This window comes from Labeo rohita, chromosome 12 (genome assembly GCF_022985175.1).
Source record: "Labeo rohita strain BAU-BD-2019 chromosome 12, IGBB_LRoh.1.0, whole genome shotgun sequence".
Lineage (NCBI taxonomy): Eukaryota > Metazoa > Chordata > Actinopteri > Cypriniformes > Cyprinidae > Labeo > Labeo rohita.
Window position 1 is genome coordinate 19259412 of NC_066880.1, and position 15467 is coordinate 19274878.

The 15467-nt window shown below is 36.8% G+C and overlaps 1 protein-coding gene across 2 annotated transcripts; it reads left to right on the forward strand.

Moving 5' to 3' along the window:
• Nucleotides 1-203: 203 nt before the first annotated feature.
• usp42 (ubiquitin specific peptidase 42) lies at nucleotides 204-15467 on the forward strand. 2 transcript variants are annotated; one of them, XM_051124415.1, is made up of 19 exons: nucleotides 204-413; nucleotides 2432-2682; nucleotides 2807-3016; nucleotides 3095-3205; nucleotides 3509-3608; nucleotides 4855-4922; nucleotides 5106-5176; nucleotides 5277-5359; nucleotides 5571-5682; nucleotides 5932-6072; nucleotides 6157-6257; nucleotides 6354-6507; nucleotides 6599-7237; nucleotides 7333-7427; nucleotides 10061-10987; nucleotides 12333-12592; nucleotides 13187-13362; nucleotides 14244-14294; nucleotides 14392-15467. In XM_051124415.1, exons 2-18 carry the CDS (start codon nucleotides 2442-2444, stop codon nucleotides 14262-14264), a joined length of 3510 nt encoding a protein of 1169 aa, XP_050980372.1. In that variant the 5' UTR covers nucleotides 204-413; nucleotides 2432-2441; the 3' UTR covers nucleotides 14265-14294; nucleotides 14392-15467. The 2 variants fall into 2 exon arrangements, with proteins under 2 accessions (XP_050980372.1, XP_050980373.1); XM_051124416.1 differs by lacking the exon at nucleotides 204-413 and adding an exon at nucleotides 730-1121.

Consider the following 15467-nt stretch of genomic DNA (forward strand, 5'->3'; position numbering starts at 1 on the left):
TTGCACAATTTAAACTTTAACTTGGAAATAACACATTGAGATTACATAAGAAAAAAATAATGTTCATGGTGGATAATGAGATGCCACAACCTACCGTACGATCCATTACCCACTACAAAACGCCTCTACAGTAATATAAGTGTTTACGAAACACTACTCCTCTGAATTTATCCTCCTGTTTGAATCGTTATTGTAAATGAAATTCTTTCTTTGTCGACGAGTTGACAACAACAAAGACATTCAACTGCCTTGACGGCCGCGTTTAATAAGGCCACATCCACACAACACAGGGTTGGCTGACATTACGAAAGTACCCGGATGGACCCGTGGGGAAACTACGTCATTGTTCACCGCCGGACGCTCTTTGGATTTTAGAATGGATGAACTCATTTAAATTAATCATAAATTTACAGGTACGTGCATTGTTTGGTCAAAATATGACATTTGATTGCTGCTGGTGATTTTTGGAGAGCGCGTGTTGTGTGGTTGCGTTTATTGCGTGGCACGAAATTGAAAACACCGGGTTTCGCAATGAGTCTTTCGGCGGCGTTGCTTTCTCGGCTAAGGCACCGGTGAATTTTAAATACCGTGCCCCTCCTTTCTACCTGTTTGCGTTTAAAATCGAAATTTGGCTGATTAAATGTTGTACTGTTGTATTGTTTGTGTTTTTGAAGGGACACACCACGTAAATCAACATCATCTTGATTCACAGACAGGCTTCTGGAAGTGCGTGACCGTGTTCACGCCGTGTTCTATCTGTATTGTTACGTTTCGCCGTTACCATGGCGTTTGTAGCTACAACACGGCGGTCTTTAAATTACTCCGAACTTCTCGCGCCAACAGAAAAGGTGGCTAGCTAGTTACATTTCTCTGACAAGTATTTCCATACTCTTAATACCACTACAAATACATATATTTATAGTATTTCGTGTATAAATAACGTGCGGCAGAGGCCTATCTCGCATGCGAAGCCTTTAGCCGAGCACGCCAGATAACAGTTGGCGGACGTGCGGAGAGTGTACTACAGGATCATTTCCTCATGCAAAAATCACACACGAAACCGCCACTGTAGTGCTTGAACTGTGTTTTGAGTGTCATAGAGTCTGACGACGTAATCGAAGGTACACACATTTTAGCTGTGGTTTTATTGTGGAACGTGTTGATATGACAGTTTACTGTAAACTATAGCTATCATGAAGTAGCCGAGGCCACGGGCCCATGCTGGCGCTCAGCTCAATAGATCAACACACACCGGCTAACGTTAGTAACGTACACCAAATATTTGGTTTATTCGAGCTAATCTTGTTTTGTCGTCCACAAGAAAAGAAATATATACGATTTTAGATGTTGTTAGCATTGTAAGGGTCGACTAGTATGTTTAGAGTTCAACGTTCACTTATATTAGTTGTACTTTCACTTTGGCGCGATGTTTTCTCGTTATCTTCTTAGACGCTTTATTAATGATATTTAGTCTTTCTGCGTTGTATTTATTTGTTCCGAAGTAATATGACTGTATGTTTTTATGAAGTGATGTAGTTTTTAGTTTGACATAAGTATAAACTTTAAAATTAAATGGCTGTGTATTTATTAAATATCCCGAAAGACAGTATTTTCATTTGTAAAAAAAGTCACAGAGACTTAAACCGAGCCCAAACGTTACTGTATTTATATATAATGTATAAAATGGTATTATTAGCAATTGTTTACACTGACCCCGTGCTGTAACATGAACAACGACTGATACTGATATATTAGTGACCCTGAACCACAAAACCGGCCTTTTTTTTTTTTTTTTTTTTTTTTTTAAATATACTTTTTATTGATGTATGGTTTGTTAGCACTATATTTTCCCGAGATACAACTATTTGCAAATCTGTAATCTGAGGGTGCAAAAAATCTAAATATTGAGAAAATCGCCTCTAAAGTTGTCCAAAATGAAGTTCTTAGCAACACATTACTAATCAAAGAGGAAGTTTTGCTATATTTAGGTTGGAAATTTACATGGAACATGATCTTTACTTAATATCCTAATGCTTTTTGACATAAAAGTAAAACTGATCATTTTGACCCATACAATGGTTTATTGGCTATTGTTGCATAGCCTTTGCTACTTATGAGTGGTTTTGTGGTCCAGGGTCACAATTTATTGTTCTGAATTGTTCAAAGAGTTTGTTGCGACATTAGTTTTATGAATATATCTGTTTGTGTTTAAAACAAGTCAAAGGCAGTTTACACTATAGACATCTTCACTTCTGAGGAGCAAAGCAACTTTGTGCTAGAGAGTTTTGCTTTCCTCTCGGGTACCTGTTGCATTTGACACTGAGACTAGCTTCACCTGAACCTGTGCCTTGAACCACTTCACATGCAACTGAAAAATCTGTCCATGTTGTCAAAAATCATTAAGCTGACACACATGTCTGTTTTTCCACAGAAAATGAATAATGACCATAGTTGACAAACCTCCAGAGAAACCTGACCTGGAGTCAGTGCGGTGCAAGCACTCCAGCTCCCTGACACCTTTCTCTTCCAGAGACATGGAGAGCAGTAGTTCGAGCTGGAGTGTTGGCCCTTCTGCCACTGAGCTTTCAAGGGCCAAGACTGCCTGTATGGCCCCGACCATTGGAGTTACTGTGAACGGTAGTAATAACACAGCACTTCAAGTCGAAAAGCCCCGAGAGCAAGGCGAGTGCTTTTCATTACTGATGATGTTAGAAAGTTTTTATATCACCACGCTTAAAGTACAGCAGTCAGTTATATTAAATTGTTTGTGTAATATATGTCTGTTTTTCTTTTTTGCACTATGCAGTGGTCATGACCAGTGGGGATGGCATTGCTCTTCCTCAAAAAGTCCTGTTTTCCCCAGAGCGGCTTTGCTTGAAGTGGAACCAGGGCCAACGCGTTGGAGCAGGTCTCCAAAACATGGGCAACACATGTTTCTTGAACTCTACCCTGCAGTGTCTGACCTACACGGCTCCCCTTGCCAACTACATGCTGACCAGAGAGCATACCAAAACATGTAAGATTTTGCAGTGTTGCACATAATGCTTGGCATGGCTTTGTTCTAACGCTGTACATTCTTCCTCTTTACATGCAGGTCATGAGCCTGGGTTCTGCATGATGTGTACCATGCAAAATCACGTCACCCAAGTGTTCGCCAACTCTGGAAACGTATTTAAGCCTCTCGGTGTGCTTAATGAGCTAAAACGTGAGTGCTCATTAAAGATGTAACATTTGATTTTAAATAATTTGACAAAATTACAATTTATCCTGCTGAACTATTAATATAACACTCAAGTGCTACACACAAAGAACAATTCCAAATATGGTCAAAACACATTTAGTGCTAGATAAGAGTTGAGGGTTTTGACAAGGTAATTATTAAAGTTAAACCTTGAAGTTTGTATGAAAACAAGCAGCACAGCTATAGTGCTTTTGCTAGTTAAGTGATAAGGAATGGTCCAGGGTGACCGTTATTTATGGTCCACTGATCTTTTGTTCTTATCCTCAGGGATTGGAAAGCATTTCAGACATGGAAGTCAAGAAGATGCCCATGAGTTTTTGAGGTACACAGTGGATGCTATGCAAAAGTCCTGCCTGCCTGGAAGCAAGTGAGTTCACACATTTTCACAATTTTGTTTGCCAGTTTACTAGCATTATAAGGCATGAAATAAATACTTCCTCATTCATCAGTGCATTACCTGTAATGACTGCTTACTTACAGTTTTATGCAAAAGTTTGGGAACCCCTTGCAGAATCTGTGAATGATTTTAACAAAATAAGAGAGATCATATAAAATGTGTGTTATTTTTTTATTTAGTACTATCCTGAGTAAGATATTTTATATTTTTGCAATTATTAAAATAACCCTCTTCAAAAGTTTTTGTGTATGGTTACCTGGATGATCTACATCTGTTTTTTTTTTTTTTTTTTGCTTTGTGATGGTTGTTCGTGAGTCCCTTGTTTGTTAAACTGAGCACTGTTTTTCAGAAAAATCCTTCAGGTCCTGCAGATTCTTCAGTTTTCCAGCATCTGTTGCATATTTGAACCCATTCCTATATGTGACTATATGGTTTTGAGATCCATCTTTTCACATTGAGGACAATTAAAGGACTCAAATTAAACTATTAAAAAGGTTCAAACATTCACTGATGCTCCAGAAGGAAACATGATGCATTAAGAGCCAGGGGGTGAAAAACTTCCAGGAAACATGCAGATATCTTCTGTAAATGATACTTCAACAAAATAAGAAAAATGTAGACATCTTCATCCTGTTCAAAAGTTTTTACCCCCTGCCTCTTAATGCATTGTGTTATCTTCTGGAGCATCAGTGAATGTTTGAACTTTTTTAATAGTTGTGTTTGAGTTCCTCAATTGTCCTCGGTGTGAAAAGATGGATCTCAAAATCATACAGTCACTGCTGGAAAGGATTCAAATATGCAAAAATGCAGAACCTGGAGGACTTTTCTGAACGGTGCTTAGTTTAACTGTTTAGAACAAACAAGGGACACATTAACAACCATCACTAAACAAAAAAACAGTTGCACATCATCCAGATAACCACACGCAGTATTAAGAACCAAGGGTTCTCAAACTTTTGAAGGGGGTTGTTTTAATAACTTTAGCAATTTTTTTTTTTTTTTTTTTTTTTGGTTTTGTGGACTATATGTAAACATCTTTTATGTAAAATATCTTACTCAAGACAGTACTAACTAAAAAAAAATAACATGCATTTTTATGAACTCTCTTATTTCGGTAAAATTATTGAAATTTTCACAGATTCTGCAAGGGGTTCCCAAACTTTTGCGTTAAGCTGGATAGCCAGTCTAACACTACATTATTTTAATTTATTGTCAGATTGGACAGGCAAACTCAGGCAACCACTTTTGTACATCAGATATTTGGGGGTTATCTGAGATCCAGAGGTAGGTCATCAGATTTTTGTTTGTTTTGATTTGGTTTAAGGTTAATTTTATTTTTTCTGAATGACATGTTGCAACTATTATTTATAAAAAGACACTTTTAGTGTCTAGAAGTTTGATGAATATTATGTGTATGTTTTATAGAATCTGTTGGTAGACTGTTTATGCACATTTCTTTTTTCACAGTCAAATGTTTGAGTTGCAAAGCAGTCTCAGATACTTTTGACCCATACCTGGATATTTCACTGGAGATAAAGGTGATTAAAAGTTTCAAATTTATTTTAAATTTATCTTACAGCTAAAGCAAGTAATTTTTATCATGGTTACAATAGTGATCATATGAATGTTTATTTGCAGACGGCTCAGACACTCAGTAAGGCATTTGAGCAGTTTGTTAAGGCTGAGCAACTTGATGGGGACAATGCTTATAAATGCTCCAAGTAAGTTTAATGTACAATTACCGTACATTCGCAGTGGCCACTCTTGACAAGGGCCGCCTTTCAGTTGTAGCCTGTTTTATGACCGGTCTTAATGAATTATCTTAATGAAATACTGCAGTTAGAGACTAAATCGTTTGTCCATGTGGAATTGTTTTTTTTTTTTATTTTCACTTTCATTTAAGCTTATAGTAATCATCTTTTGTCTTGGCAGATGCAAGAAAATGGTTACCGCCTCAAAGAGATTTACCATTCATCGCAGTTCTAATGTTCTCACCATCTCACTGAAGCGGTTTACCAACTTCAATGGAGGAAAAATCACAAAGGTACACTGCATAAAGGTCATAATACAAAAGTCTGGCAGATCATTTTGTAACTGCTTGCTAAGATCCTGGACAAACTGGTGTGACCAGATCAATCATCCATATTTTTAACATATTGCCTTGTTGCAGGACCTTTAATCAGGCTAGGTCAATGTGCTTAAATGTATTAAATACATTTTTAACAACATTAAAATGTCATCAGTTAATGCGTTCATTTTGCGAGCCTTAAATATAATTTTTAATCCTTCACAGGATGTGAGATACACAGAGTATCTAGATTTGCGCCCATTCATGTCTCAGACTCATGGGGACCCACAAATCTATGCTTTATATGCTGTGCTGGTTCATTCTGGCTTTAGTTGCCATGCTGGACACTATTACTGCTACATTAAGGTAAGCTGTCAAGTACAGACCTGCATCCTCTTTTATGTGCTTACTACATAATGTATGTATAATTAATATGATCTTCTATTTCAGGCTAGCAATGGGCAGTGGTATCAGATGAACGACTCATCGGTATCTCTGAGCGATATAAGAACCGTGCTCAATCAACAAGCTTACTTGCTGTTCTACATCAGGTAAAGGTTTAATTCCATTCTCATGACTTAAATGGATAATTTGTGTTTGTGGAGCTAAGGGTGAGTCTCATCAGTACAATGCTTATTTCAATTCAGGTCACCTGATGCGAAAAACGGAAGTGATTTTAGCCAGATGAATCATACTCCAGGCCAGTCATCTCCTCGACCATCCATTCCAGTCAAGATGAACGGGCCTCAGTTCACCTCCACATCCTTCATTGGCCCTCAGCTGCCACCTCATATGCTGAAGGTACTGCAAGACAATAACATATTCAAATAAATGACAATGTTTCAGCAATTTAGCCCTAAAGCTTAGCTAGGTTTGCTGTTTCTCTTCACAGAGCTCGTCGTACGTAAACGGGAATGGTTCTTCAAAAGAATACCATGGTGGCTCCAAACCCAACAGAAATTTCTGTGGTGTGACCAAATTAGGCTCTGGCCCATCTCATACATCCTCTTCTGCATCAGCATCCTCTTCTACGTCACTTGTTCGGCCCATGGGCATTCCTGAATTATCCAAGAGGCCGAAGTTGACTTTTCTCATTGGTCAGGGCAAGCCTGTGAGACCTACTCAGACCCAGTCAAACCCTAACTGCTCTTTATCTTCAGCCTCTCACTCTCAGCCCACATCTTCCAGCACCTCAGCGTCTACCTCAGGCTTCCCGCAGGTCAATGGAACTCACACTGGAGCTTCTTTCTTGGTTCCTTATGGTCAGGAATCCTCTGAGGAATCTGACCAAGAGGCTGGAGCCTTGGAGAACGGATCAGTTAAGCCTTATCTTGCTCCCAAGATAACTAATGGGAATGGGGTAAGGGATGACACCCAGTCTCACAATTCCAGTTCACTGCCTCAGCTAACCCAGAAGACAAATGGATCTAATGGCTTTCCAGAGTTACATGTACATGAAAATGGATCAGGACCTGCTCATAACTCGCAGAATGGCCTCCACAAAGCCAATGGTTTTAATCATGCTGACAAGGTACAAAACTTATATATATAATTTATTATTATTATTTTATTTTTATTTTTTTTGCTAAAGTCTTTTTTTTTTTTTATTCTTTGCTTTTTTTTCAGGTTGTGGGTGCATCACATTCTTCATCACAGATTGCTAATCCGTCTAATAGTTCAGACTTGCAATTCAGTTCAAATCCTGGATACAGTGAGTCAAGGTGAGATGCTCAAACACTGCCTTCTGTCTTTTTTTATTTATTTAATCTTAATGAATATCTATTTTTCATCATGTACATTGTTGTGATGCCTAAAATTGTAGCCAGTGTTATTTTAGAAATATTTACAATTAGCTTTTATTTTTATAATTTCTCATTTTAATTTTAGTCTAGTTTTATTTTTTTTTATTTTTTGTTATGTTTTTGTTTTAGTTTTTATTTTTAATAAACAGTTTTTTCAGGTAGTTGCCAAGCCAGCATTTATAATTTAAGTTTTTCATCTACTATTTATGACTTTAATTCAGTTCAAAATGTGGTTTGTAAGTGCTACTGCTTGTAGCATTTAAAATGATCAGTTTTACTTTTGTTTTTGTGTGTGTATGTGTGTGTTTTTTCCTCAAAACATTTTCCTCAATTTTTTTTCTTCAGTGGTAAGGCAAAACACATTTGTGACCCTGGACCACAAAACCAGTCATAAGTAGCATGCATGGGTGTATTTGTAGCAATAGCCAGCAATGCATTGTATGGGTCAAAATTATTGACTTTTCTTTTATGCCAAAAAGTTATTAGGATGTTAAGTAAAGATCATGTTCCATGATGAAATTTTGTAAATTTCCTACTGTAAGTTTATCAAAACTTAATTTTTGATTGTTAATATGCATTGCTAAGAAATTCATTTGGACAACTTTAAAGGTGATTTTCCTCAATATTTTGTTTTTTTGCAACCTCAGAATCCAGATTTTCTCGGCCAAATATTGTCCTATCCAAGCAAACCATACATCAATGGAGAACTTATTTATTCTGATTTCAGATTATGTATAAATATCAATTAAAAAAATTATCCATATGACTGGTTTTGTGGTCCATGGTCACACTTTTGTGCATATGAATATTTTTTGCCATGAAAATTAGTGAAATGCAAAACATTCTTAACAAAAGAAATAATTTGTTAGCAGCGAGATGGTATATTGATAGAACTTTTTTTTCCCAGTCTGTAAAGTCAGTCTACACAACAATTGATTTGCTGACAAATTAGACATTACTGGTCACATTGTTAACAGGGGTTATTTTTTTAAAAAATGTTTAGGGCACAGCCTAATTTCAGTATGGGCCATTTATGGGTTTTTGGCCATAACATAAAAATGCTTAACAGCCAAAACTTTAATAGCAGTATGTACCTAGTTTTTCATTGTTACAATTAGCAGGTTTCTGATAGACCAGTGGTTCTCAAACGTTTTATACCAAATACCACCTCAGAAAATATTTGGCTCTTCAAGTACCACCATAATGAACAGCAATAAAATACTGTAGCATAATAGGCCTAACTATTCAGCTACAGCTCTGCACAGTTCAAAGATGAGGCTTTTATTTCTAATAAGAACATTTATTGTTGTCAGCCAGTTTAACATTGTAAATACACAGTTTGAACATTAACACTCCACTATGCTTACAATAAGAAGGTAAATAAACTTAAATAATGATTAAAGGAGAAGTTCACTTCCAAGGGGGTGAGATAATGAACTCACTCCCTTGTCATCCAAGATGTTCATGTCTTTTTTTTCTTCAGTCGTAAAGAAATTGTTCTTCTCCATATAGTGGATTTCTATGGTGCCCTAAGTTTGAACTTTCAAAATTTAGTTTAAATGTGGCTTCAAACGATCGCAAATGCAGTTGTAAACGATCCCAGCCAAGGAAGAAGGGTCTTATCTAGCAAAACGATCAGTTATTTTCATAAAAATAATGCAATTTATATACTTTTTAATGTCAAACGCTCATCTTGTCTTGCTGTACCTGAACTCAGTTTTTTTCCGGTTCATGACAGTTAGGGTTTATCGAAAAACTCCCATCTCATGTTCCCGCTTAACTTTAAAATTGTCTTATATTGCTGTTTTACCTTTTTTATTAAAGGTGTTTGATCTTCAAGTTCACTTTGCAAAGACTGGGTCAGTACTTTTGCAGCAATGTAGGGTGATTTTTGAAATGATTTTTGAAGTTGAGGGAGAAAATACGATTGGAGTTTTTCCACGTACCCTAACTGTCTTGAACCAGAATACACAGAGTTCAGGGAGAGCAAAAAAAGATGAGCATTTGAGATTGTATTTTTAAAATGAAAATAACCAATCGTTTCGCTAGATAAGACCCTTCTTCCTCGGCTGGAATCGTTTACAACCGCATTTGGGATCGTTTGAAGCCGCATTTAAACTAACTGAATTTTGGAAGTTCAAACTTGGGGCACCATATCAGTCCATTACATAGAGAAAATCCTGAAATGTTTTCCTTTAAAAAAACATAATTTCTTTACAACTGAAGAAAGAAAGACATGAACATCTTGGATGACAAGGGGGTGAGTACATTATCTGTATATTTTTCTTCTGGAGGGGACTTCTCCTTTAAATTAAAATGTGTTGTACCTTAAAATTAAATAAAAACTACACTGTACTCAATTGGGGAAAAAAACTTTACTAAAAAAGATCAGTAAGTCAAAATGTATTGTGTTTTAACATTAATTTATAATTAATTTAGTGATTCCTCTGTGCACCACTACTGGTACTCGTACCACACTTTGAGAACCGCTGTGATAGACTAAACTCTCTTTGGGTTTTCTTCATTAATTCATTCATTCATCCATCCAACAGCTCCAAACCACCAAGTACTGATGGCCAGCCTTGTCTCTCACCTTCAAGAAAAAGGATGAGCTCTTCTTCAGACTCTTCATCTCAGTCTGCTTCACAGGTACAGTCTGCATCTTCATCTAATGCCTCATTGGTCTCAAAGACTGTGGACACTGACCTTAAGGCTCAGACAGCTTCAAAAGCTCAGTCGATTCAGGACCATGACACCCATGCAGCAGTTGGCATGTCACATCTTCAGGGCAACAACAGTCTCAGCCTCCATGCTGGTGATGGTCACACAAGTCCACGCAGGTTAAAGGAGGAGTTTAGGTCCAGTGAAGGAGAAAGCAAAGAGTCAAAGCCATCACACATAGACAAGTTTGGCTCTGGAGATGGACGGGGTGAAGACCGGAATAGGGTTTTAGAGCGGCCACACTTTTCTTCAACTCTGAAAGACAGGGACCGGCACAGGCACTATAGGGACTACAACGAAAGAAGCCGGAGCCGCTATGGTCATAGTTATCGCGAGAGTCGTCCTTTCAGGGAGCGTTCCACCAGTAGAGAACGGCATCACCGAGATCGTGAAGGTGAGAGACACTGGGACAGGTTCTCACACCACCGTCGAGATCATTACCATTCCCAAAGAAGACCAAGAGAGGAACGCGACCGGAGTAGGGATAGGAGATTTGTGAGTGACGTTTATCGTCCTTCCGGACACCATAACCGGGATGGATATTCCAGTCACAGCCATCGTGGGGAGGATGGTGGTTATGGAAGGACGTCCCATACAGTGAATGGTTCAAAAGTAAAACCCTCATCTCCACGTTCTGTCAGCCCACTGCCCGGACATTACAAGCGGAAACGCAGTCCATCGGCTGATGCGAGACAAAGCTCTGATGAGTGCCGAGCAAAGAAATCCAAAAAGAAAAAGCGAAACAAAGAAAAGCACAGGTAAGTCATTTCTACTAGCATACTTAATGTTCCTCTCTAATATTTCAAGAATAAAGTTGAAATACTACAAGAATGAAGTCCAAGTATTTCTACTTTATTCTCGAAATATTTTACAACTTTATTTTTGTAGTATTTCGACTTTATAGAATGTTATAACAATCATGTTGTAATGTTACGACAATCAAGTCGTAGCAATTATGAGATTAAAGTTACAAAATTTTGAGAGCATATTCAAGTCTATTGTGCATGCAAATGGCGCAGATTGGGAGCACTGGGAGATATTCCAAAGTCTCAGCTTTCAAATTCTGTCAGTTTTATAGCGAAATACAAACAATATGTCATATAATAATGTGTTTTTCATGCTCTTTAATGTGGCGTGACAGATCGCTGTATTCGCTTTAGTTCAAGCAGCATGTAGGTCAGTCATCTTTCTGGTTACAATAATGAGACATTTAATTTTTTTTTTTCATGCCTTCTGATGTTCCTTCACTTTTATATCTTGCTATAAACTTGAAATAAAGAGAGACACATTTATAATTTGAAATCTGAATTTGAAAGCTGAGCTGTGTTATATTAAAAGCAACAAAGCACAAAATTATTGCGATTACTGGGTTGCTGGCGCGTTACAAATAATGAATGGAAGACGTTAAATATTATTTCCGATCATTTACTGTATTATACCTTGAATAAAACAGCTTGTGAATACTCACTTAACGTTATATACCTCAGAAGAGACGACAATGAAACTTATGTTAACAAGTTGGAGTCCACTTGAACCTTCAGAACGTTTTATTGTAATTTTTAATTAAATACATGTGAGGAATGAAAGGTTGGATGCCACAGGTGTTTTTGCAGAGTAGGTGGTGTTATTTTTTATCAAAGAAAACAGTATAATTTAATAAATTGATCCACATGAATACAGTGTTCTGTCACGCCACATTAAAGAGCATGAAAATCACATTATTGCAAGACACGTTGTTTGTATTTCGCTATAAAACTGACAGATTCTGAAAGCTGAGACTTTGTTTTAGAAGTACCAAAAGCACAAAGCTTATTGCTATTTTTGGGTGCCTGGCGAATAACGAATGCAATTGAAGACATGAAATTATTCTGGAAATATTTCAACTTTATTCTCGTAATTTCGACTTTATTCTCGAAGCATTTTGACTATTCTCGAAATATTCCGACTTTATTCTCATATTTTGACTTTAATCTCGTAATCTTTTTTTAACATGGCACTAAAACACTGTCTTAAATATTTGACTGGGTGGGAATAAAAAATTTTAAGAATTAAAAAATAAATAAATAAAAGACTAGTTTATCATTTTGACTTTTTTACTCATAGGCACTCAGAGAAGGACCTATCTGATGGCAATGAGGATAGCAGCTCCAAAAGACACAAGAAGAAGAAGAAAAAGAAAAAGAAGAGGAGGGAGGATGAGGAGAGGCCTCACGCTAGGAGAGACGTCAGTCCGAGGCGGGAAGAGCATGATTCTAGAGCTAGGAATGGTGCAGAGAAAGGAAGTCAGCACCACAGCTCTGAGTCTCTTCACAATGTCCACCGAGACCATGTGGAGGACCAGCAACAGCTCAATGGACACAAAGGTGCTTAATAGTTAACAGTTTAGACTTGATGTCTTTTTGAACTGAGCAAAGTGGACAAAAAAATAGGCTTCAGGAAATGCCATACTTTTGTTTTGCACATTTTTACTCATCAAGGTCATTTTTCAGAAAGGAAAAAAGCACATTTTTAATATTAAAATTTGCCTTGTCATGAAATTTTAATGACAGCTTAGCACATTTTACTCCCAAATTTCCATTGCCATAATTATAAGGATTTTTGTGTAACAAATGTTTTTTTTTTTTTATACAATGACCACTGCCGAATGCAATTTACATAATACGCAAACATTTACATGACGTTGAGTTGCTTTTTTATTAAAACATTAAAATATTTAATTTAATATTAAAAATAACCCATGCTGTCTTTTTCCATTCTGTGCCAGAAAAAAAATGTGTTTGTGTTTCAAATACAAGACATAAACAGGGCGTTTTGAGTGATATGAACATGGTTGAACAGGTTTACCAGTAATTGAAAACAAATGTACAAATTTACTGTCTTTTACTCAAACCTTTTCCAGGCTCACAAACATCCACAACCACACTTAATTTAATTTTTTTTTTTATTCTTTTCTTCAGCTAATGGCCTGAGCTGTTACAGTGGAAGTGAACTTGATCTTTGTCATACTGGGATGGAGAAAGACATGAAATACAAATATTTAGATCACTGTACCACTGTCAACAGCACAAAGACACACTCAAATGGAAATGGAGACGTGGACGGTGTCGGTCACAGGACCCTTTCAGATGCTGAAGTGAGTAGACTCTCTACGTTTTATCATAATTCAACCACCAAAAATACAGGGGCCAGTTGCTAGACGTATAAAAGCTGGATGTAAGCACTACGCTGGGCTTTGCGATGTCCTACGTTACGATAAATATTTACACCTGGTGCACCAGCTAAAACTACAATCAGGCGCAACTAGACGATGCACGTCCACGCCAACACATTCTCCCACAGTGACAGCTGAGACGTCATCCACGCAGTAACGGCTGCAACAACTAATATAAAACTGAATTGCTCAAGACATCATAACAAGTGAAGCCACCGTGAAATTATTTCATTAACCTAAATATTTCCTAACAAGTCTGTGTTTTTGTATCTGAGGTCTCCCTACACATTCCCATGACATATTGCTTCAGACTAACACTAAAAATAAAGGCGACAGGTTAAGTAAAATATAATGAATGTCATACAATACTTATACTATATTTTTCTAGCTATCGAATGTACAATGTACAAATTTATGTACAATGAATGTCATTCCTGAGGTAAATATGAATTTACGTGACAATTGTGCATTTTAGCCTACTTTCACTTTATGCCTACCTTTGACTAGGCATAAGATGTAGTCTCAGACAGGTATAAATTCTACACACGACTTAAAGCGCATTTTACGTCCAGCCTAGTCTTATAACCGGGTGTATGTCCAGCTGGTGCAACCAGCCCCTGGATTCTAAGCTAAAGTAGCCACATTTCTCACATTGAATGTAATGTAATGTGTTGAAGTTTAGAATTATATGTAAAATATTATATGAAATATAAAAAAAAAAACTGTTGCATAAATACATTCATTTTGTATGTATTTATGATGGTTGTAGTTGTACAACTCTGACTGGTCTCTGGTTTTCACAGAAATCCACACATCCTCACTAAAGGGAAAGTGATTTCTTGGTCACACCTAAGGTAAGAAATTCTGCTTTTGTGTTTTGTTTTGTTTTTTTTTACCAAAACAAAATAAGCTCAGCTCTAATTGTCTCGTTCCCTTTCTCTTTAATTAAAGACTCTGAAAACCACCCATGCAAGCATGTGAAAGACAAAATCTACAGCTACAGTTCCTGACATGGTGCTTAACATTTAGAACATACTGTATTTTTACCACAAGATGAATTTTAAAGTTGCATTTTTTTTCTTTTTTTGTTTTATTTTTAAGGCTATGGATTTTTTAGTACACTGTACATAAATGAACTTTGATCATGGAAAAAAAAATTATATATAAAGTTAATATATGCGATTAAAACTAAAGCCTGGAGCTTAACATCAGAATTGCTGCTCAGACATACAGACTCAGGATTTTCTCACTTGTGAAGATGAGACAAGCGCTCCCTTTAAGGAATCAGACCTGGGAACGACAAGAACATTTATATGCTGCATCGGCGGAGAAAGACTGCTTGTCTCTTGGCTTCAAGTTATGATGTCACCATTTTCACATATCGGTTGAGAGAACTGTCTCAAAGGAGCAGCCTTTGCTAATGCTACATGTGCACTTACATCACAGTTAACCTGGACACACTTGAGGACATAAGATGTTTGCTTTGCTGTCTCTCTTTTTTTTAGCATCTCTCTGTATTACTCTCTCTATCTGAAATTCCTCAATCAAACCTATCTAGAATGCAAGTTCATTGTGTCTTTTTTGTTTTTAATTCTCACTTGTTTAGTTTTCTTGAATCCGCTTTGATTTTAGTCAAGATAATACTGTGAATTTAAGTTGAACTGTACTATCAGTTGTTTGTTTTTGGTCCTGTATCAGGAGTTCAATAGAGACACTTTCTGTAAAGCCACTCGTAATGTAGACCATGTTCTCTGAACATTTGTCAACTTTTTTTTTTCTTCAGCAAAACAAAACATGAAAATGGTTATATTCAACTTCATTTTACTGTAGCATGTCAAAGTAAATGTATACAGTGTACAATACGTTGAGTGAGAGGAAACGGCCTTAATGTCTGAAATTGTAATATTTTCTCTCACTATGTTTACAGCATTTTGTTGGAGTGAATGAACATGTATGTGACGACGGGATGTGTTTGGTTTTGTAAAGGGTGGGGTTTCCTTTTTACATATAAAGAATGACTTGTGAGA